We start from the raw sequence: 23,553 nt of genomic DNA on the forward strand, positions 1-23,553 counted from the left end.
CAGCCTTGGTCTGATTCAATGGTGGCTTGGCATAATAAGAACTTTGGTCGTAACCTAACAAAAAATGTTTGATTACGGTAATAGGGGGGGGGATGGGTCGGTCGGTCATATTTTTTCTTTCTTTTCTTTCCTCATGCCATGGATAAACTATTTGTTTGCAGTGTTTATGTTCAATGATATATGGACAATACCATGCCATTCACCAGTAAAAAGAAAAGATGGAGGCCAAACAATGAAAATTAAGGTGAGTCAAAACATTTTTTAAATAAAAATGATATAAGTCAACAGGTTTTGCTAGGGTAGAATCTGTTACAGTAAACATTTTTTTTTGCTTTACCTTTGGAGTCCCAGCAAAGTTGAGAAGGTTGTCAAGGAGATTTTGTTCCCACATGAAGGCATCTCTGGCAGCCACATTCTCAGGGGTGACTTCGGATTGCTCCATAACAGGTGTGTCACCCATTTCAACCTCTCGGCTTACCTAGCAAAGTAAGTATCAAAGACCAGACAGCAAATAATTTTAGCTTGATTAGCATATTTGGTCATAAAAGAAAGGCTCTCAACTAGGTTCCGTACAGTGCTTTGTAAGAATCTGCAGCACAAAGGACTACACAAAGGACTTATGTAGCAGTCTTCAACAAATGTGGAGCAAATTTTGATGTGACACCAGGAAATTTATTCCCTACAGGAGACAATCTAATTATTCTGTATAGAGCTCAGTGAGTATGGAGGAATACATCGGTCAATAATGAAACTTGTTCAGTTACCCCTTTTGTACATGTATATTCACCCACATAATCTTTGTTTTGTTCTATACTCATTTCATCCTATGCAATAGATAATATTTCTGTTATTGTTTAGTTTTTAGTATGTACATATTTTATGTTAAAGTCATTTATGTCGCACAAAACAGACCCTTATCTTTCAAGCCCTGCTTTTCTAATGGTCTTTCTTTCAAAATTCTTTTACTGTCATGAAGCTTAAGATCATAATGATCAATGCCTGGATGCAATAACATTTGAAACACACATGTATGAGCAGAAAAGAAGGACAATTAAATATCTTATCCAAGGCTGGGGGTGGAGTACCAAACCATTGGAGGTTCTACAAAGCCACTGACTATCCGTGACACCCCCTCTGATAACAACTTTACAGGTGAGGTCTATCTGTGGAGCTTTACATAAAACAAATAGTCACTGACAACTGTTAACAGCTACCAAAATCCATACATCTGATTGGCTCAGAGCAAATTTATCCAAGAAAATCAGTGGCCCAATGCTCCATGAAACACTCTCCTGTTGTCTTTGATGCACGTACCTCTCTCCAAGCATTTGCAACCGAATGGTGAAGGCCATATGGATGGAGTATCAGCAAACCTTCAGAGGTACTGTAGAGCTGACGGCACACGTACAAGAAGACCCCTATGACTGGCCTAGAAGGCTGGGTCTGGAACTCTGTGGCTATGGGCTGGTCCATGGCCCTGTTGCAGAACTCAGAGATGATATGCACAGCAGCAGTCCTGCATGGTGGAAAAGGGGGGGAAGACAGATAACACTTGTGACAGATGAAAGCATACATTTCAAAAAGCTTGTATGTGCTTAGTTCTCATGTGGATTGTCACTAATAAAGTCATTAGCATGGATGCCAAGGGTCGACAACCAGAAGGATTTAAAGCAGTATTGAACCAGCAATCTTAATAACACCATCTCAAGTCCTCAACTACTCAAATCTGGCTACGTTCATAATCCACAATGCAGTATTCTGAGCAGTGAAGTCTCGTAAAAACAAGCCCAATCGAATGATAACACTCTAATTCACTACCCTACACATTCCTACAACAGAAATTACATTACCAAGTTGCAAACAAGAAATTTTGTTTAAACTTTTTTTGTTTCTCGATACATATAAAATTATACATACAATTCATTGTGTGTATTGTTAATATAGTAGTTATAATATACAATAAATGAAAGAAGACATAAAGTGTTAGTCAGTTCGACCTCCCTTTAACAAAAGACAGTGATTTTAAGAAAATAATGCTTTATAGTTTTCTACCAAGCAAAAATCTATTGAGATGGAAGTTTTTCTGCTTAACATGCAAGAGGAAGCTGAATTGTTGTTCAGGCTACATGGTTTCCAGTGTTGCTGATTACTTGGTAGTGATTTTACTAAATCCCTAAATCGCTAAAAAGTGTGTTAGGTCCTTCTGTTATCCGCGTCTTGGTACAATGGAAAAGGTACTCACGGAGTATGTTGGAACGTTGAGCCATTTTCTCCATAGAGTAGAAGTTTAGTGCCAGTCTCCCAGCTTGCCATGGCCGATAGTACCTCCGCTACACACAGCATTGTCAGATCACTGGACGGCTATGTAAAGCATAAAAACAATCAATCAGACAAGTAATATTCATAAATCTTGGCTCTGGTAAATTCCCCATTATTGGAAATATCATGGCTAGCCAGGGTAACAGTATCCAGGTCCCATTGAAAGTGCCTAGGGATGTTAAATGGTACAAGATAATGCTATACAACCGAATATTATTATCAATGAGGACAATGACCTTTGACCTTACCTAATCCTTCTGCAGCCATTGGCAAACTTGAGGATATGACCTCTAACCCTACCTGATCCTAGTGCAGCCAGTCATTGACAGGCTTGAGGATATGACCTTTGACCTTACCTGATTCTTGAGCAGCCAGTCATTGACAGGCCTGAGGATATGCATGACCTTTGACCTTACTTGATCCTTGTGCAGCCAGACATCGGCAGGCTTATGGATATAACCTTTGAACCTTACCTAATGCTTGTACAGCCAGTCATTGACAGGCCTGAGGATATGACCTTTGACCTTACCTGATCCTTGTGCAGCCAGTCATTGACAGGCTTGAGGATGACCTTTGACCTTACCTGATCCTTTTGCAGCCAGCCATTGACAGGCCTGAAGATATGACATTTGACCTTACCTGATCCTTGTGCAGCCAGTCATTGAAAGGCTTGAGGATATGACCTTGAACCTTACCTAATGCTTGTGCAGCAACTCATTGACAGGCCTGAAGATATGACCTTAGAACTTAACTGATCCTTTTGCAGCCAGTCATCGACAAGCTTGAGGATATGACATTTGACCTTACCAGACCCTTGTGCACCCAGTCATTGAAAGGCTTGGAGATATGACCTTTGAACTAAGCTTATCCTTGTGCAGCAAGTCATTGACAGGCCTGAGGATATGACCTTTGACCTTGCCTGATCCTTGTGGAGCCAGTCATTGACAGGCCTGATGATATGACCTTTGACCTTACCTGATCCTTGTGGAGCCAGTCATTGACGGGTTGGAGAATGTCTGAGACCACCTCATCCTTGCAGAGGCATTCCACACATGCTGCCCTGTCTGTGCTAATGATCTTCAACATCTCGGTAACAAGCATCGCTGGGCTAGGAGCACCTGCAAACACATCATGGGCAGACATTCAAGTAATCATGACTTGCGATGCATTTATTCATTCTTTATGTACTTGAATACTTGAGTTTCTTACATTTGAGGGATTGACCATACACATCATTGGTGTAGGAAGATATTTAATGTACAGATGTTGTGCCATTTTCTCCATAGAGTAAAAGTTTAGTGCCAGTCTCCCAGCTTGCATGGCCGATAGTACCTCGGCTTCACACAGCATTGTCTTATTGGAGATACCTTACTCTATTTATTGTAACTGGCATGCCAGGATACCCTTAAATACTTCTGACCTTACAGTAAGCACTTGACTAACAAAGTACAAGCCCCATTCATAAAAAAAAATAATCTGTGAGTCGTTTCGAGACATTACACAATGATAAGTCAATTAATTTGAATTCATTTATTTCATTTGGATTTTAATCCTTGCTCATTGGGGAGATCATCCCCAGAATGGAAATTATGCTTAACTTACCAGTATCAGTAGGCATGTTGACCTGGAATGACCTCTTGGTTATCAATGGCAATAGACTCCTAACAAGCCCTGTTAGAGTCACTGATTTTTTTTTTTTAGAAGGGAAGGAGGTGAAAAAAGTAATAACATTTTAAGACACTTTTACAATTTTTTATGGATATTTCACACTTAAATTCACGAATGAACAGCAATCAAAGTCAAAGCCCCTTGCAGAAAACAACACAGATTAACATATGTATAATATGTATGCTTGGGAAAATAATGTAACCTGGCAGGAACACCATATTTAATTTGCTCAATTCTCAGCAACTACAAATTTTCTACCAGAATCACTTGTCCCTTAAGAAGCTTCAAGCCTTATCAGTCTGGTATTAGAGTAAGAGTAGATTCAGTACAAAAACATTTGGGCAGGGACCATGGCAATATTGGCACCTTTCTGGGGAACATTCCATGAAAGGACTTGTCGGATGATGTATATGACAGTTACCACTATAGTGCATCTTGGGAAATCAAAATCAAGGAAAGATGTCGTGTCAGAGTTGTCTGACAAAAATTGCTGATGAAATGCTTCCCAGGTATTCAAAAGAAACCTTTGAGAACAATAGACTTACCTTCTTTGCTACATGCCCTGATGGGGAAGAGTTTCCTGCCATTAGCATAGACTAGAAGTCTACCAAGGATAGACAGAGATTGAATGAAGACCAGGAACTCAAGCTCCTTCTCAGTGTATGAAGTTCTACGAGAAGAATCTGCAGAGAGAGAAAAAGAAAGATCATGTGATTAGGTAACTTTTTGAATAATAAGCGACATGACCAGAGCTGAAAAACTTGTGCACCCCCCCAAAAAAAGGAATCATAATGCACCCCTCTCCCCAGACAAAAAATAAGTAATTTGGCAACGTGAACCATAAAATTAGACCTGCCTCTGGGAATGAGAAACTGTATTCAGTGATCCTCAAATTTGTACTTTGAAAAAATACTTCCAAATTACTCTATTTCAGATACCTGAACCTACAGTGTACATTCATCCAATTGCCTATACATGTGCTATTGTAAAATTTATGAAGTAGAGACATAAAGAGACAATTTTTTTCAATGAATTTTTTTCAACGACAAAAAAGGTAATGCTGTTATTGGTCAGCAGCTCTGCATGATGTAAAAGATAAAGCCATTAAAACTATAGATTAGTGAATGATGTTTTTCAATCATTAGGAAAAAATTTCTTCCATAATCTAATCTGGCCATCAGCATTTACCATAATTATTTAAAATTAAATCTCATCATTAAAATATGGGGCCACTTTAAGAGTAATATAAAAAGTAACAACTATGGTAACTGCCATTATTACCATGATAACATTTCTCAGCATGCACTGACAGTCAAGGTTTCCTTGAAAGTTACAATAATAGCAAATTTACAATAATTGTTAGTCTTCATGAAACAGACCCCTTTAATTCAATTGTAATGTTTAACTTCCTCACCGAGTGTGCTCATGTTGAAGCGATCAGAGAGATCATTCACGGAGTCCAGCCAAGCAGCCCGGGAATCGACAAAGTCTAAACATTGGGTTACCGCATTCACAAGCTGAGGACAATAAAATGCAAGATAAAAAATAATCAAAGTCAGCATTTAATTTAATACATAATAATTTACTAGCACATTTCTCACTTTTTAAAAAAATTCATCAATTTTATGACATATAATTTGAAATATCTAGATTGTCATTGATATAATAATAATGATGCTATCTCTGAAAAATTTGAAAATTCATGTTCCTGGCTGATACATATTAAATTAATGGAGCAAAATGGAAAGATTTGACATTTTTAAAAGCCTGTCTGAAGCTTTGTTGAAGGTTAAACAACTTTCATATGACCTACATGTAGATATTAGAGATAAATCATTTCAAGATCCCATAAAAAGGGGTTGCAGTCACAAATCCAAATGCATTGCATGCAATAAACCTTCAGGGGCTAAATTCCTTTTTTCTTTGCACAATATTCAAAACTATTTTGTCTAAACCAGCTGGATCCCACCAGGGGTTGGATATTCATACTTTTTGGAATTGTCCATAAAAAATAATCCATAAATAATAGTAATATTTACAAGAAGTGATATTTGCAAAATAAATTTAATTGAATCGAAGCCAATTGAATTAACAGAAATATCATAACTTTTATCTCCTTTTCAAGTTAAAAGGGATTAATCAACTTCAAAATAAAATAATTCTCTTGGACAGGAATCACCTGAGATTTTGAAGCTAAATGGTTGCTTAATTGCATCGGTAATGACTACAGTCATAAGCATCCATATGGATGCTATGGAAGGGAAAATAATAACTTTTAATAAAGTGCAAAGCATATAATAATATTTATGAAATGAAATTTTCAGGGTTTCCTCTTAAAAAAGATGATTGCATTCACTGATTGTATGTAGGGCACCACAGCACAGATTTTTGCAAACCTCCACAAAATTACTCAAACCATAATATAGAAAATATTCAAGTTTCATTTATTTCTCCTCAAGAGATCAAGATAAAAATACATAAAAAATAGACAATGTAAACACAATATGCATCAAATTTAAAGAAAGTGAGGAAGGTAATGACCAAAAAGGAAGAAACCTTGTGTGAGGCCAACCCATAACAAAAATTGTACTTAAAGTTAAAGAAATATTAAAAACATCATATAATCACAAATTCAATGAGAAAAAAAAAAAAACATAACAAACAAACACCTAACTAAACCTTAACCGAATGAGAATGGGGGGGGGGGGGAGAACCAAAAATAAATCTAAGACTTAGACAATAAAAATGTTTTGTATTTCCTTTTAAAAACAGATACCGAAGGGCTTGATTGAATGTCAGAAGGGATTGAGTTCCAAATAACTGGTCCTTGATAAAATATACTGTTTTTGAAGATGGAAGTACTGCACTGTGGAATATGGATATTTTGGGCATTTCTTGTTGAATAAGTATGTACAGATGTGTTTAATAAAAAATAATTCCTAAGTGAATTAGGCAAGAGATCCTTTTTATAGAAAAACATGAAAAGTGCAATATTCATTCTATTCAAATCCATTATATTCAAAATTTTCAAAGATGTAAACAATGGTCCAGAATGGGAGAGATAAGAAGAGTGAGTTATAATTCTCATGGCCTTTTTCTGCAAAAGAAATATTCTGTTAATATGTGTTTGGAAGGCATTACCCCAGGCTATATTGCAATAATTCAAATATGGTAAAATCAAGGTATTATACAATAAAAGAAGAATATTCTTCGGCAATGTGTGGAGTTTATACATAACACCAACGATTTTGGCAACTTTATTGCAGATGACACCAGCATGTTCATTCCAAGTTAACTTATTATCGACATTAACACCTAGAAAGGTAGTAAATGTTACTTCATTAACTGGCTTATCATTTAAACAAACCTCAAATTTGAATTGTGATCTATTTTTATTTGTAAAAACCAAAAAATTTGATTTCTTAACATTTAAGGTTAATTTATTAACAGTAAGCCAGTTAGATACATATTTCAGTTCCTTATTGAAAATATTTTGTAAAGTTTGTACATTTTTATGGGACATGAACAAGCTGGTGTCATCTGCATATAATATAGAGTCCACAATTTTGGAGACATTACTTAAATCGTTAATGTAAATTATAAACAGAAGTGGGCCGAGGATCGACCCTTGAGGCACTCCACATCTTATACCTTGCATCGAGGAAGAAAAATTATCAATCGAAACAAACTGTTTACGATTTTGAAAATAATTGTCAAATAAACTGAGTGCAACCCCCCTAATTCCATAATAACTTAATTTACGTAATAATAAATCATGATCAAGTGAGTCAAAAGCTTTGCTTAAATCAATAAAAAGACCAATCATTGTTTCCTGTTTATCTAATGCACTTGTGACTTTATATACAAATTCTGCTAAGGCCGAAGATGTGGAGTGCCCCTTTCTAAAACCAAACTGATTATTGTTAAGAATATTGCACTGAGAAATGAAACTATGTAAACGAGAATAAATACATCTTTCTAATATTTTTGAAAAAATTGATAAAACGGAAATTGGACGATAATTTGAAATAATGTCAGGAGAACCAGATTTAAAAACAGGGACCACTCTAGCAATCTTAAGCTGGTCTGGGAAAATCCCAGTAACAAAAGAAGAATTGAATATATCACATAATAATTTAGCAATTACATGTATTGACTTCTTTACAACCTTGACATCAATACCATCAAAACCAGCACTGACATTATTTTTAAAACCAGTTACAATATCCAATATTTCTTTAGGACTTATTGGGGACAAAAATAAAGATTTTTCGTTTTTAGTAATATACTTTAATAAATCAGATTGAGTATTAATATTAGATGTAAATTCAGAATGTAACTTCGGACCAATGTTAACAAAGTATTTGTTTATTGTATTACATATCACTTTATTATCTGTTAAGACCTGATCCTGGTATGTAATTTTATCAAGACCAGTTTTCTTTTGAGAACGACCAAGTGTTTTGTTAATCACTTTCCATGTTTGTTTCATATCACCAGAGGCATTTTGGAACTGTAATCGAAAATATTCTTTTTTTGTTTTTTTAATTAAATTTGTGAGTTTATTTCTTGATTTCTTATAAACACATTTCCTATATTCAGATGGATTCTTAATAAATTTCTTATACATCTTACATTTTCTTTTAGTTAACTTTTGTATTTCTTTTGTCATCCATGGCTTATAGCTCCTATTCTTATTGGTTATGGAAAAAGAGGAATATGGAAAGCATACATTGTATGTATGTAAAAATTTGTCTAAAAACTTATCATAAGACTTATTAGGATCTTCATGATCAACATTCCAAACAACTTTATTTAATTCAAGAATGAATTTAGCAATGTTTTGATCTGTGATGTTACGCCGCTTCCCAGATATATTATAATTTTTATTACAGTTAAGAATGGTGTTACTTAAACAAAAAACAGGAAAGTGATCACTTATGTCTGAAAACAATGCACCTGACAAAAAAACACTTTCGTCATTGGTGAAGATGTTATCCAACAGAGTCGCAGAGTGATCAGTGACTCTGGTTGGATAACGAATTAAAGTGTTCAGGGAATAAGATATCAAAGTGTCTAAAAAAATATTAACCTCATAATTCCTATTCACTTTTAACAAGTCGATATTATAATCCCCTAGTAAATACAGTTTTTTACAAGATATATTTATTTTATCCAGTATTGCACATAATGAATTAACAAATAAACCAATGGGCTGACCAGGTGGTCTGTAAATAGATGCGACATATATAGAATTATTACAAAGTTTCAATTCCAAGAATATACCTTCTACGTGGCATTCATTGATATCAAACTCTGTTACATGGGAGTATTCAACATCATTACGAATGTAAAAACCAACTCCTCCACCTCTTTTATTCTTACGTTCTAAACCAACAAATTTATAGTCATCGATATTGAATATTGCACTTGGTGTGGATTCGGAAATCCAAGTCTCTGTTAGGCCTATGATTGTAGGTTTGATATCTAAACAGCTTAAGAATGAAATCAAATTCTCATGGTTCTTAGAAAGACTTCGACAGTTTATATGTATACATGAAAAATGTTTATCATTTATACAATTATTATTTGACACACAATCCCTCAATTTGGTATTGAATTTAGAAATAGAAAAAACATTATTAGATAAGTTAAAAGTAGCATCTTCGGTATCAACATCAGGTGATAAAAATCTATTTAATCTTGTAATATCATTCAGATATTGGCTCTCAAGATTATACATACAAAAATTACACTTATATATTATTCAAAAGAAAAGAATACAAAAAAAAAAAAAGTGATATTAGATTTTTTTAATGCTTAAGACTAGTTTGACAGAATAAAAAAAAGCTTAATAAAGTCTTGCCAGGTGCAATTAAATAACACCACCAGTCACACATCCCCGACACTGCCTACCTGCCTCAAACCGGAGAACAATAGATACGTAATTCACTGATTTCTGGCTGAGCCAGGCAAACAAGCATCAAAGATGTGTGACCGGTACTGTACAAGTCCATGTACAAATGGAGAGCAGAGCAGAGAGCAATATAAACTCCGCACATGCACACAATGTACATTGAGTAATACAGACTCAGTACATAGGTATAGAAGTTAAAAGATGTCCAAACAGGAGGAACAAAGCAAAGTCGAATCACAGTCACAGTCTCGCTAAATCTTCATCGCATGTGATGAGCTTCTTCACGATGTTGCCAGATGATGTAGGAACACCGGCAAAAACTCTTCCATCCAATGTCCAATAGCGCGAGACCTTCTTGTGTTTTCGAACCTTGTGGTATAGTGACTCGTTCGATCTAGTTAAGTCTTCATTAACGAAAATTCCTGTTCCTTTCAGATTCTTCCGAGCTGCGATGAGTTTTGAGCGAATGCGATATGTAGCGAGCTTGACAATAATTGGACGGGGGAGATTCCGTGTGTTACGTGCAGCTCCTCTGTCATTAGGGTCACTCTTAGCAGCAGTTGGGGAAGAAACTCTATGGCAACGATCAATTTCGTCCATCTTTAAGTTAACTCCCAGCTTCTTCTGAGCAAGTTCGATGATAAGGGCATCTGTGTCTTCATTAGGTGTTTCCTGGATTCCATGAACACGAATACTATTTCTCCTTGTGTACTGTTCAAGAGTGTTTAGCTTACGATCGGTCAAAGAAACGTTGTTAGTAGCAGAAGCAATGGTTTTCTTCAAATTTTCAATCTCATTAGATTTGGATTCAACCTTAGCCTCTAGATCCATAATCTTTCCTTCTTGTTCTTCAACTGTTTTCACCAATGCATCTAGCACTATTTGTTCTTTGATGGCTTCTTTCACTGTTGTTTTTAGGTAACTTTTGAATTCCTCATTTTTCAGAAGTTCTACAATAACATCTTGTGCAAGCTCGGATGGTGTAGCTTTCTTTTCTCTAGGCATGATAAGCTCTAAAACTCAAGGGGTCAATTCGTAATTCAGAACCCCTGTAGAAGCTAAGCCGTAAGACTAGTAGTAGATGTATAGTATAGTACAGTACATGTAGGCCCTACTAGGCCTATGTCTATGTCTATGTAGATTTAGCTGATATTGTATGCTTGAACTTAAAACTTAGTTTTCTTATGATTAATTATTTGTGTTTCTCCAACAGTACCACAGCAACTGCTGTGTGGTAGCCTTTTGTCAAGGCCCTCGCGACTTGGCTCTATCCTAGTCAGGTAGTGGCTGAAACGAGACTAGCAGCCTACGAAGATTACTGGCGATACCCGAGTGATCGCGCGCGACGAACGACTTGTCGTGAGGGCCTTTTGGAACCTGGGTTTCATCGCTTGCTATGAATTATTAATGAGCATGCTAATTAGTCTCCCTCCGAATATTGACCAATCAGAAGAGCAGCTTCACACTGCCTGCCATCGTGGTTCGTTCATTATACCCGACGCTGACGGGGTCGGAGGTGTGCAGTCTATTGTGGTTCTGGTGCCTGCGACCTGATTTCAAAGATAATCCTTGCACAACGGGATGGCCTGGTAAATGGCACTTTTGCCATATCCAGTGGGGAGACTTACGAACGTATCGTGTCCTCGAAGGACTGATAGAATCGCCCTCAGTTGTAGTTCCTTGAACGCTGATATTTTCAGCATTTGCGATGCAATTTCTGTACTTTTCAGCAATAATTCTTCAGACTCAGAGGCAGCCATGATGAATTGCGAGAGTCGATATTTGCATATTTAATATTGCTGACATCATGCAAGAAATGTTCGCTGATTGGCCGCTACCTCTCAGGTAGCAATTCCGACTCGGAAACAATGGTTAACATAAGAAATCCAAGTCAGGTTCCAAAAGGCCCTCGTGACAAGTCGTTCGGCTCGCGCGTTCACTCGGGTATCGCCAGGCCGCTAGTCTCGTATCAGCCACTACCTGATGAGGATAGAGCCAAGTTGCGAGGGCCTTGACAAAAGGCTAGCTGTGTGGTGGCTGCCTATGAAATAAAAATCATAGGTAGACTAGGTGGGATGCAAACCCACGACCTCTGGATTACTAGACCAGCGTCATGACCACTAGACCACCGGAGTGCCCTTGGTGATCTAGGTTCAAGCTATCCCATATATATATTATATATCAAATCAAAGGATTCACCGTTGGATAAAGGTAAATGATTAGTTGTTCATGTTGCTCCAATATAATACCATAAGGGTAACACAGCACCTGCTGCGTGATGCCTGCCTATGAACATGAACAACTAATCCATTTACCTTTAACATCCAATGATGAATCCTTTGATTAGTTTTCTTATGTTTGTTCTTACCAGAGTATTTTTCTCCTTGAGATGACCAAGAATTACAGTCCTACTGTAATGTCCATGCTAGAAGGGGGATAAACAAAATACTAATGTACTGGGTTGGGAGATATAGGGGAACCTGGACATTCCCCCTTTAAAAAAACAAAACAAATAAACAATAAAAAAAAATAATAATAATAATTAAAAAAATTATTGCTCTCAGGAATGATATTGATATATGTTGGTTTTTTTTCTCTCCTTATAAAATACTTGAGAAACTTTTTAATGCATAATCTGCTCTTAAATATAAATCATATTTTTTGTGACAACCCTTTTTATGCAAAGCAATATCAGACTTTTCCAAATATTCTCCTTTTAATTTTTTTCATCAAATGTTACATGAAAAATTCTTTGTACATTTCCTACTTACAATTTAATCTTTGTATACACACTGTTCGTAATAATCATAATTGTATGAATACATGTTTGATATCCTTTACATTTTCAAGAGAATGGACAGACTAAATGATTAGTCAATTAATCAATATTGAGCATCAATGTGATTTAACCCTATTTAAGTCTGGGGTATTTGGATGCCTAAGACGACAGGGGGGGGGGGGGGGGTCTGCTGATTCGAAAGTACAGGAAAGCAATTATACCTATCGTTATGTGCTTATAATTGGACAAATTCAAGAGGGTTGAGGATATTTTTCATTATGCTCAGCTAAGATATGGTCTAAAAAATGCTGAAATGCAAAGAGAGATTTTTGTCATAGCCGAAATACTATATACCTATAATTGGACAAAATGAAACGAAGGTTCTGTTCACATACCATCCACTTTTTGAACCAGAGTGCTTTAGGGTCCAGCAATGCTATGTAGTGCATGGGAGTGATGGCCCCAGAAGGTTTACTTGGTTTCATAACAAGGAAATTAAGCGAAGTATCAGTGAGATCCTGAAGAAATCTGAAATATGAATGAAAACGAAATGTGGTCATCGGACCTGAAAGTCACGTCAAATACTCAGTGATACTTTATTACCCTTTTGTCCAAAATTCATAAAATAGGTCCTTATTACATGTATTTTCAAATTTATCATAACATTTCAAAAAGTTGTTAAGATCTTAACGTTCATGGTGTAGCCATTGGAAAGCATCACCTATAGTCTGTCTCTGCTAAGCTGGCAAAACAACAACAAAATCCCATTCCTGGGCCCTGTCTTACTAAGAGTTTTGATTGATCCAATCAACATCAACTATATGGAAATCCATCATTGTCATAATTTTTCCAACATGAAATTTGTAAACAGAGAAAGCACACTGAATTGTCAAGGAAATGATGAATGCAACATCATATCTAGAACGAATTTGAACATGCATTTAGAAATTGGAGTTGCTGGCTTTCCATAGTTGTGGCAAATGTAGATCGGATCAACTCTTTGTAAGATGGAGACTAGATCCCAACCAAACCTCTCCCTACACCCTGCCTTCCAGCATCCATAGTTTTTCATTATGAAATTAACCAAGCACAACTCGGGCATACAAGAATATGATTAAAAAATATAATCTGATGCAATAAAAACCATAAATGCACACATTTTGCTTGCGATACTTCAAACAGATTTTTAAGACTGAGCCTGAATTTTAAGAATCACCCCTTGGCAAATTTTCAAACCTTAAGTCTAGTTATCACACGTTACATTACTACATGTACATAGGACACAGTACACAATTAGTGATTTCTAAACTTATTGGCCCATATTCTGAAGTCTAGTTTAACCTAGACCATGGTCTAACTGTATGCTAAAATCGTGAGAAGTCAAAATGTCAAAAAATTGATTACTATGGTCCATATTCTTAAGTCGGGTTTAACTTAGACCGTGGTCTAACTCTATGCTAAAATTATGGGAAGCCCAAAATGTCAAAATTTTGTTTACATTGTATCTTTCTTAAGTTCACTGTGGTTTTTTCTAATACTTGAATGGAGAAGACACTATCTTATTTACCCTTCCCAGGCAGTTAAGAATGATTTGAGAGCCAAATTAGCCGATACATTGAACTTTAACATTAGAGATTTATGCCACAATTGGCTATCCATAGTTAAACCACAACTTTAAACCAGACTTTAATTTAAACCCAACTTGACAATACGGGCCATTGTATGTTAATTATATTTACTGTGGCCTTTCCTTATTATTTAGCTGTGAAATCTACTCTTATTCATCATTCCCAGACAATTATGTATGATTTGTATGGCTATTGGCTTGGCATAGTTAACCCTAACTTACCTAGGCTATCTTGCGAGCTTAAAGTCGGGGGGGGGATCTCGGCAGCAGATTGGGCGATCGTGACAATTTGCCCGAAGGTAGAGAAGGACGTAATCTACGCCGCTACACAGGTAGATTGCACAAACTTCCTACATTTTTTATATGGATTTCATGAAATCATACTTTTTGCTCTAATTCACTAGATAAAGCACCCTGAAAGCTAATGTTTGGTGAAAATATTCTTTAAGGCATTCCTTAAAACTGTAAAGGAAAATAATTTTGAAAATCAATTTTTTAATGTATTTAACAGTCTTTTTTATGATTTCTAATTAATTTTTTTATTTTGGTATTTTTTTCATTTTTTTTGACAAAATTAATTGGGACATTATTTCAGTCATAAATAGCATCAAATTAAATGACTGTTATCAATAGCAGTGATAATAATAACTCATTTATGAATTTCAGAAGAAACAGATTTTGTATTGACATTGTACATACATGATATACACGTTTTTGAGCAATTTTCGTCTGACATGCACTTACATAATGTTGCATAATTTCTTAAGTGCGTGCCCAAGCGTCACTAATTTGGTCTCAAAAGTTGTGTGAGACTTGACAGTAAAAAGTCTGCGAGCACAGTGGATATATCACGAAAATGTTAAGGGGGGACTGAAAAGACCTTCCCCCGCTAAGTTATTGACCAGAGTTTAAATTAGACCTGGATTAAGAATACGGTCCATTGAGGTGTTATGAATCTGGGCCTGGAAAATAATGATCTTACTTGTCAGGAAATCTGATCCAATATTTGGGTATCTCGAGCTGGAACTCGTTGACGAGACGGAACCTTCGTAAAAGCTTCTGGGCAGAGTTCTGAGTAGCGTCTATCCCATACTGCACCGCCATGCCACCTTTGCTTCCTAGGACCTTGAACTCATTACTTAGATGATCAACTATGAGTATAATGATAATAGTGATAATACAGCCAAAAGAAGAAAATATGCAACTGAATCATTTCCTGACTACTAGCACTGGAAATCAATGTGCCCATACTTGTCTGATAAAAAAGCTGTTTCTTTTAACCTCTTAATAGCCCTAAAATCCTATTAGATATCCAATCCATGATTTATACCTGCATGTATTTTGTACTGGTCCCACACAAAAGGTGGTTTTTGTTACGCTTTTTCAAATTTCATTTGGTTTAACATATGATACCTCGGTTGAACAGAGAATTATTTTCATGAAGTTGGTGTGAGTGCATTTACACATGAATTTCACTCTGCTATGCAGAGGAGACAAAAATGGCAAATTTGATTTAGGCCATGGGGGTGTCAGAGGAGAGGGATATGTAAACAAGTGTCCCATTCATTAAACTTGTTAAAAATACAAAATTATTAGAACTTTTTTCAGCATGTAAGTGCTATTGAAACCATACAGTTTCATTGGCTGATAATAAACTTGTCTGAGAAATTTCCGTTTGTTATCGATGACAAGTTTTACAAATAGGAAACCTTGGTCAGTTCACAAGCTAATCGTTCCCAAGGGCCCTTATCACAAGACTTGCTGTTAATACCAAATGCTATGTTCTTCTGGTCCAATCATCTTGCAGGTTTTTCAGTAGCTTATAACAATATCTTATACTGTAAACTGTTAATGATAAGTTCAATGAAAGGTGAACATACTGAGATTGGTATACATCTCTCTCATCACACTGTGGGAGTTGGAACCAAACATCCTGGCATGGAAACGCAAGCTGCTATCCTATAGTTTCAAACGAGAAATGATAATAATGTCAAACATCCCAAAAGAATTCAGCAAAAAAAATCATTTGAAGCCATATTTCAATTGATCATCTTTCATCCTTGATAAATACTATTCACAATAAAGTAAAATTAATCATTTTGAGCTTCATTTTTATTTGCTCAGATTTCATGCTATAAAAATGAAATCCACAATAAATTAAGTCCAGTGAATAATTTGAAGTGTTATTTCAGTTGATCATTTTCCACTCTTCAAATATAACATCTGAAATAAATCAACACAATCATTAATTTGAAGCATTGTTTGATTTTATCATCTTTGAATCTTAAAAAAATTTGCATTCACAATAAATAAGGTAGAATAAGTAATCTGAAGCCTTGTTTTAATTGATCATATTTCATTCTGCAAAAGTAAAAATATACTTACCGATAGAGTTTGATCAGGATCAGCTAGGGCAGCTACCAGTCCCTTCTTCATCCTGCTCCAGTTCTCACAGGCAAGAACATCTGAAGGAGGGACCTGGAGAAGGGTCTGTAGGGCATCCCTACGCCGCTGAAGGGGCTGACCGCAGTCTAGGTTCTCTGTAATAGTGGTGAACTCTTCTTGGTTCATGAACATGAAAGAGCTCTGCAGAAATAGTGAGGGTGGGGGGGGGGGTGTTGAAAATAAATTTCAGTTGTGGTAATGATCTCAAAATCTTGAGTGTAAACAGCATCTAGAGTGTGAACAGCATCCTACAAAATGGCCACCCTAGTGTCTGTATATATATGCAAAATGGCTCTGTAAAAAATGTGCAATAGCTGAGAAATGAGCAAATTTGAAATGAGCACGACATTCCTGCCAGATGTCAGGTCTTTGTCCAATCCGCAAATCATCAAACAAATAGTCAATGATTTTTCACTTAATAACTGTTACAAGCTACTGAAATCCTTGCATCTGATTGGCTCAAAAGAAACAATTCAGCGAAAATCACTATTTTCTTCATTAAACTCTCCCCTGAAGATCATTTTACCTGATTAAAGGAGTCATCTAATGAAGATTCATCACCACCACTAGAGGGGTTCAAACTATTGGTGGTCCTCTCTGGATACCGGTAAGATGGGGCATAAGAACCTTGACTGGTCCGCTGCCTTTTGTCGTCATCATATGCATGAATCAGGCGATCTACAGCACTACGGGTGCTAAGCTTCAAAGAATGCATCATGTCCGTGCACCTGAAAAGGCAAAAGATGAAAAGAAAGGATGACGGCAAATTCATTAACAGTCACAATTCCCATTGTGAGAAAGATAAAAAGATTTTACTGTGAGATGTGAGATTTCGAATCCTTGATATCTATTAAGACTATCAAAGAAAACCATTATGGAAAATGAATAAGTCACCAGTCCATTCACTGCCATTTGGTTTGCAGAGCTGTCAACATCAACAGGAATATTTCAGTATTTTAAAAAGCTGAAAAATCAGTATTTTGATAAGGAAATTTGTATTTCAAAATACCACAGAACGCATTAAACTGAAACTTTAGAAATCAGTATTTTGCATGAAACTATTCATCTTTTTGTTCAGTGCCAATTACTGAAAATCAATACTAATTTGCAGCAATGAGTTTGTCAGTGCCGGTGATATCTTGCCACACCCACTGACCCATACGCAGCAAAAACACAAGTAAATAGGTGACAAATTTCACAATAAAGCCACACCTAGCTTGACATTGGGTGGATTTCCTGTATTTTCATGACTGATCATACATATTAATTTATGCAATCATTTATACAAATGAGTCCCATGATCAATCGCTAAGGTTTATGTTTTGGGACCCTGGTGTATACTCACAGCTGATCATTGATGACCCGTTCTGTCACATCTCGAACCGTTGCTTCCTCAGTGGCTCTGTTTGGCAAATCTAGGTTTCTTCTCTCGATCTCCTCCTCGATGAGAGGACCTAACACAGTCTCAATCCTTCCCTTGATATACTTAACTAATTCATACCTGAAAGAATATTGAAAATTATTATTTCAAAAACAAATAATGAAGATAAATTGGCTTATAAGTTCTTGACCACAGCAATGGGTGAATTCATCCTCATGACAGCCAAAATTTCCAAAATGGAAACTATGGGGTGACCATCTATTCTAAAGTTGCCCCAAAAGCTGCCATAAACAATATTAAAGAACCTTTAGAAAATGAATATTCTACATACAGCAAAGCATTATTGCTCGGTTTTCAATTCAACCTTCAATTTTCCTAAGAAAATGACATTATTTCAATTCATATTTAACATATGGAGAAGCTAAAAAAATTAAAGATACATTTTTTTTTTTTTTTTTTTTTTACAGATTTTTATCGAACCTCTTTAACAATGTTATCATGGTGAACTTCCCTTTTAGAAATAACCCTTGTAATCTGCTTTACCTATGGAAGTTCTCATCCGTGCCTTCCAGATGGATCATCATATCCTCAGCTGCTGCTAAGCTAGATGACCTTTGGATGGACGATGCTACACTGGACACAAGCTGCCTGATACTAGGGAGGAGGTCAACGTCAGTATCCAGGTCAGCCATGATGACTGATTGCTGAATTTTATTGGCAACTTACATGTATCTGCAAGACAAAATCCAGAATGAAAGTATAGGAAAAAATATGTAAGGCCATGAATTGTTGATTGAGGAAAGTGAAACATGGTGACACATTTCAAGATATAAAAAAAATTGGGGTATATGTTATACAAATATATACCAGGCTTTGAGTAAGTATAGCAAGAATTATTTTCTGAGGTTTGACTGACATTACTAATTTTCCCAAGAGGGGAAGCCCCAAGGGAAAATAGGAAGGTAGGAAGGAAGGAAGAAAGGAAGAAAGAAAGAAAGAAAGAAAGGAGGGAGGGAGGAAGAAAGAAAGGAGGGAGGGAGGGAGGAAGAAAGAAAGAAAGAGAACAAAAGAATGAATGAAAGAAAAAAGAAGGGGAAAGGAATAAAACTTTAACCCCCCCAAAAAAAAAAATATCTAAAAATTTGAAAAATATTCTGAAAATATAGTTTTCAAATGGTTAGAAAACTAAAATGTTTTAGAAATGGGTAAAACATCAAAGTGAAACATTATCAAAGTTGAAAGTTAGATGAATCATTGCAAAATGTCAAATGTCAATTCTGGGCGCGTTACTATGAACACTTGCTAGACTCTGATTTTTAATTGTTTTTATGTGTAGAAAGTTGGAAACAACAAGGAGTGCTGTCTTAGTGTTCCTGCATGGCTTGAGGACTGCAGCAGGAGCACATGTGTGATCATGCTCCTCAAAAATAGAGCCCTGCTGCAAAGTGCTGGAGTAATTTTGCCATATACCTGTAGTAGCCTATATGAATTAGTCTGTGTATTACTCTATGCTTTGCTTTACCATAAAGGACCTTCATGCCACATTAAAAGATGATCGGAGAAGAAATGCAGCTGGCAGAGCACTCACAAGGACATCTCTGCTATATTTCCACAAAAACTCTTGTTACCATGGCAACGATGTCTCCACCCACACCAAAATCAATAGGCTTCTTTGCTATACCATACTCAACCTACATGCCAAATTTGAAGATGATCGGAGAAGAAATGCAGCTGATAGAGCGCTCACAAGGAAATCTCTGCGGCGGACGCGGCGAGGCAAAATCCATAGTATCCTCCGAACTCTGTTCAGGGGATACAATAATATGACCTGATACTTTTACTCATTTAAGAGTTCTAAAGTGATGATAATGATAATTACACCAAATATGCCTACTTGTTGTTCTTATTTTAACAATGATCTCGTTATACTCTTTTACTCGACTTATGTATAAGAATGAATGTATTATGTGCACGCCAATATTTTGTATTTGTCTCTCCTTGATTTTGTATATTTCCTTATGTGTTGTAATTTGTATGTTTGCATGTAAACAAAATGAATTTCCATCAAGTTGGACAATAAAACATTATATTATTATAAGTTGTGCCAGGTCGGGGACCTGCGATTGAGATAGAGAGAAGACCCCAACAGGCCAACAAGTGTGGATGCATGCAACCCAGCTGCTCCCCATCCGGCGCCATGGTCTACAACTGAGAAGCATCCTTGCTGTTATTATTATATCCGTTTTCTACCGTGTGACATCGTTTGTACATGTACCACCCATGGGTGCATTGTGTGCCGCTGTGTACAGGAAAATTGAAGGCATGGCGCATGCAAAACTGCAACAATTGCATGACCCTCCCGCAAATATAAGATTTTATAAAGAAGAATTTTTTAAAATCAAGTCCTACGAAACTTTCCGAACGATGTTAGGTCAATTCCCCCAAATATCATGAATATCCCCCAAATAGCATAATTTATGCGCTGAGTTTTCTTTTCGTTGACAAAATACGGAGCTTGCTTCTATTTCCGAAAGTTTACGTCTAATTAGCTAAAGAGGTTGCGCGATTTACCTTCATATCAAAGACACTACAAGGGAAAAGACTAGGCACAAAAACTATTTTACACGTAAATCGATGCAACGCTTTACGCGAAGTCGGCAAAATGTCCAATCTTTTTACTGTTAAGACTTTGGTGGAACGTTTATTGACAAACGACCGGTAGCACTGCGGGCTTTGTTCAAGTTACGTAGAATTTTCTATTTTTTTGTTTAATTTGTCATCACTTTGAATGTTTTCCAAAAAGTATTATCGTCAGCAAAAACAATATAAAAAGTATGTTTTTTAAGTTATTGCCTTTAAGGGTGTCTATATTTTATCAAACAATCATGGAAATTGCGCATACAATGAATCATGAATCTAGTTTAAAAAATACAGACAAGCTGAATTAAGGTTGTGAATTGTATTAGCGCCACCAACGACCTTCCTTTTATTTCCGTGGAAGAGACTTGCGAAGCTACTTTCTAGTCCAAGTTTAAATCTTGTTTTTTAAAGCGAAATTTACAGTTTCATGGTTTCCATTATCAGGGAAATATAAAAAACTTAATTGCGTACCTTGGACCGGAGTTATTGAAAAAAAATCCTCTGGATGATTGAAAAATCTTTCATCTAAGACATTTTCACCTAAGCTGACGGTTTTTCTTGCAAGTCGCCATCTTGAATGACGTCATTATCCTTGGAACAAGATAGCTTGTGTGAAAACAGAAAAATCAAAGAAAAAGATCAACAAAAGTTTGAGAAAAATTTGACAAATAATGAGAAAGTTATGAGCATTTGAATATTGCGATCACTAATTCTATGGAGATCCTCACATTGCCAATGCGACAAAGATGTGTGATGTCACTTGTGAACAACTCTCCCCATTACTTTACTGCCTCTTTTATCACATAGATCAGTAGATCATGTGTTCTTTCTATAGGAGGGCATTGTAATACAGAATTTTAAAGAATACATCATGGATAAAGAGTTTGTATCACCATAAGAAAAAGCAAGAAGAGACATTTTGGGGGTATTTTATAGTCCATCAAAGGGAAAGTTGTTCACATGTGACATCACACATCCTTGTTGCATTGCCAACGGGAGGATCTCCATGGCATTAGTGATTGCAATATTCAAATGCTCATAACTTTCTCATTATTTGCCCGATTTTTCTCAAACTTTCTTTGTTCTTATTCTTTGATTTTTCTGTTTTCACACAAGCCTACTTGTTCCAAAGGTTTCATTCCTTTTTCCTTTTTAATGTCTCGATATATCGAGTGTCGTCTGCTACCTGTGATCATAGCGGTTTAGCTCGAATGTGGAGCAGGTCGTATAATATCGAAAGCAATATCGATATCACATTCGTAAATTGTTGAGGCCCTCTCCGTTCGTTGGTAAATATCTCATATTTTGGCTGCCATTCTGAGGGTGATTCTCGAGACCAAGACAAGTAAACATCGGTAAAGTACTATTTTCATACCTTTTGATTTCTTTTTTCATATTTCCTTAATTAATATATATTCAAGACATTATTTAGGTAGTTTCTAAATCGATCCTTAGACTGTAAATTTGATTTTTTTTTTTAAATATTGAAGTCTGGACAGTACTAGTCGGCGAATTGGTGGACGTAATAACACATGCGAGCTCACACTAACAACAACCGTCGGTGAATGGGGATTATAGTAAAATGTCAGAAATTGTTAAGGAACTCCCCAGAAACGACGGTTATTCCTGTCTAAGTATGGTAATGTATGCAATTTAATAAAATTTTGGTCTATAAATAGGATCACCATCCACTCACACTATTGCGAGGTTAGTATATGCTATACGAACCTCGCACAACCAACGTGTTTTTGTAGTTGATTTTAGAGTTGTCGTTAACATCGCTTCATAACGTGAATGATGTTAGCCGAAACCCATTCCGCTACTCACCAGGGCTTTTTCTGGTAAAAAGCGTTCCATTATCAATTTTTAACATATTTTTTTAATTTAAAAAGGACACAAAAAAGAGCAAAATCGCTTACCTCCCCCTGGAAAGTGGCTTCGCACGTCTCTTCCACGGAAATAAAAGGAAGGTCGTTGGTGGCGCTAATACAGTTCGCAACCTTAATTCAGCTTGGTGGTATTTTTTAAACTAGATTCATGATTCATTGTATGCGCAATTCCAATAATTGTTTGATAAAATAGAGACCCCAATAAATGCAATAACTTAAGAAACATACTTTTTTATTATTTTTGCTGACGATAATATTTTTTGGAAAATATTCAAAACGATGACAAATTAAACAAAAAATATAGAAAATTCTATGTACCTTGAACAAAGCCCCGCAAGTGCTACCGCTCGTTTGTCAATTAACGTTCCACCATAGTCTTTACAGTAAAAAGATTGAACACTTTGCCGACTTCGCGTAACGCTTTGCATCGATTTACGTGTAAGATAATTACTGTGTCTAGTCTTTCAATTGTAGTGTCTTTGATATGACGAAAAATCGCGCGCCCTCTTTCGCTCATTAGACGAAAAATTTGAGAGCTAGAAAGGTAGCTCTCGTATTTTGTCAACGAGAAGAAAAATCAATGCTTAAATGAGGCATTTTGAGGGATATTCATCAAATTATGAGGAATTGACTTTACATCGTTTTGTAAGTTTTGTAGGAGGACTTCATTCTGTAAGTCCTCGTATTAATTTTTCGTAAATTAACGTTATTTGTTGAATGCGCCGTGCCTTCAATTATTTTGTAGTCGGCGGCTGAGATGTAGCCGTGGGTGGACCACCATCATGACCACAGCCGGCACTACTACTAGTTCTAATGTTTAATATGAAGGGAATTCCCTTCTATATTATCTTCTCCACAGTCCCATAAGCTGCCTTGGGCATAATCGTG

The 23,553-nt window shown here is 36.2% G+C and overlaps 1 protein-coding gene across 5 annotated transcripts in view; it reads right to left on the reverse strand.

Annotated features, from left to right (window-relative positions):
- LOC129253750 (protein broad-minded-like) overlaps window positions 1–23,553 on the reverse strand; it is a 32,467-nt gene that overhangs the window by 6,035 nt on the left and 2,879 nt on the right. For 3 of the 5 annotated variants that reach the window (XM_064095488.1, XM_064095491.1, XM_064095492.1), the window contains exons 2-16: window positions 18,680–18,868; window positions 18,101–18,256; window positions 17,282–17,483; window positions 16,696–16,896; window positions 16,191–16,269; window positions 15,293–15,461; window positions 13,079–13,211; window positions 12,273–12,329; window positions 5,402–5,504; window positions 4,533–4,670; window positions 3,922–4,002; window positions 3,295–3,437; window positions 2,243–2,361; window positions 1,315–1,516; window positions 338–478 (exon numbers count right to left, since the gene is read on the reverse strand). In XM_064095488.1, the coding sequence (XP_063951558.1) occupies window positions 338–478; window positions 1,315–1,516; window positions 2,243–2,361; window positions 3,295–3,437; window positions 3,922–4,002; window positions 4,533–4,670; window positions 5,402–5,504; window positions 12,273–12,329; window positions 13,079–13,211; window positions 15,293–15,461; window positions 16,191–16,269; window positions 16,696–16,896; window positions 17,282–17,483; window positions 18,101–18,256; window positions 18,680–18,828 (2,073 nt within the window). In that variant the 5' untranslated portion in view covers window positions 18,829–18,868. Of the gene's footprint in view, window positions 1–337; window positions 479–1,314; window positions 1,517–2,242; window positions 2,362–3,294; window positions 3,438–3,921; window positions 4,003–4,532; window positions 4,671–5,401; window positions 5,505–12,272; window positions 12,330–13,078; window positions 13,212–15,292; window positions 15,462–16,190; window positions 16,270–16,695; window positions 16,897–17,281; window positions 17,484–18,100; window positions 18,257–18,679; window positions 18,869–19,831; window positions 19,857–21,247; window positions 21,383–23,553 lie in introns of those variants that run through there. The other 2 variants (XM_064095489.1, XM_064095493.1) reach the window with 2 other exon arrangements.

This window comes from Lytechinus pictus, chromosome 2 (assembly GCF_037042905.1).
Source record: "Lytechinus pictus isolate F3 Inbred chromosome 2, Lp3.0, whole genome shotgun sequence".
NCBI lineage: Eukaryota > Metazoa > Echinodermata > Echinoidea > Temnopleuroida > Toxopneustidae > Lytechinus > Lytechinus pictus.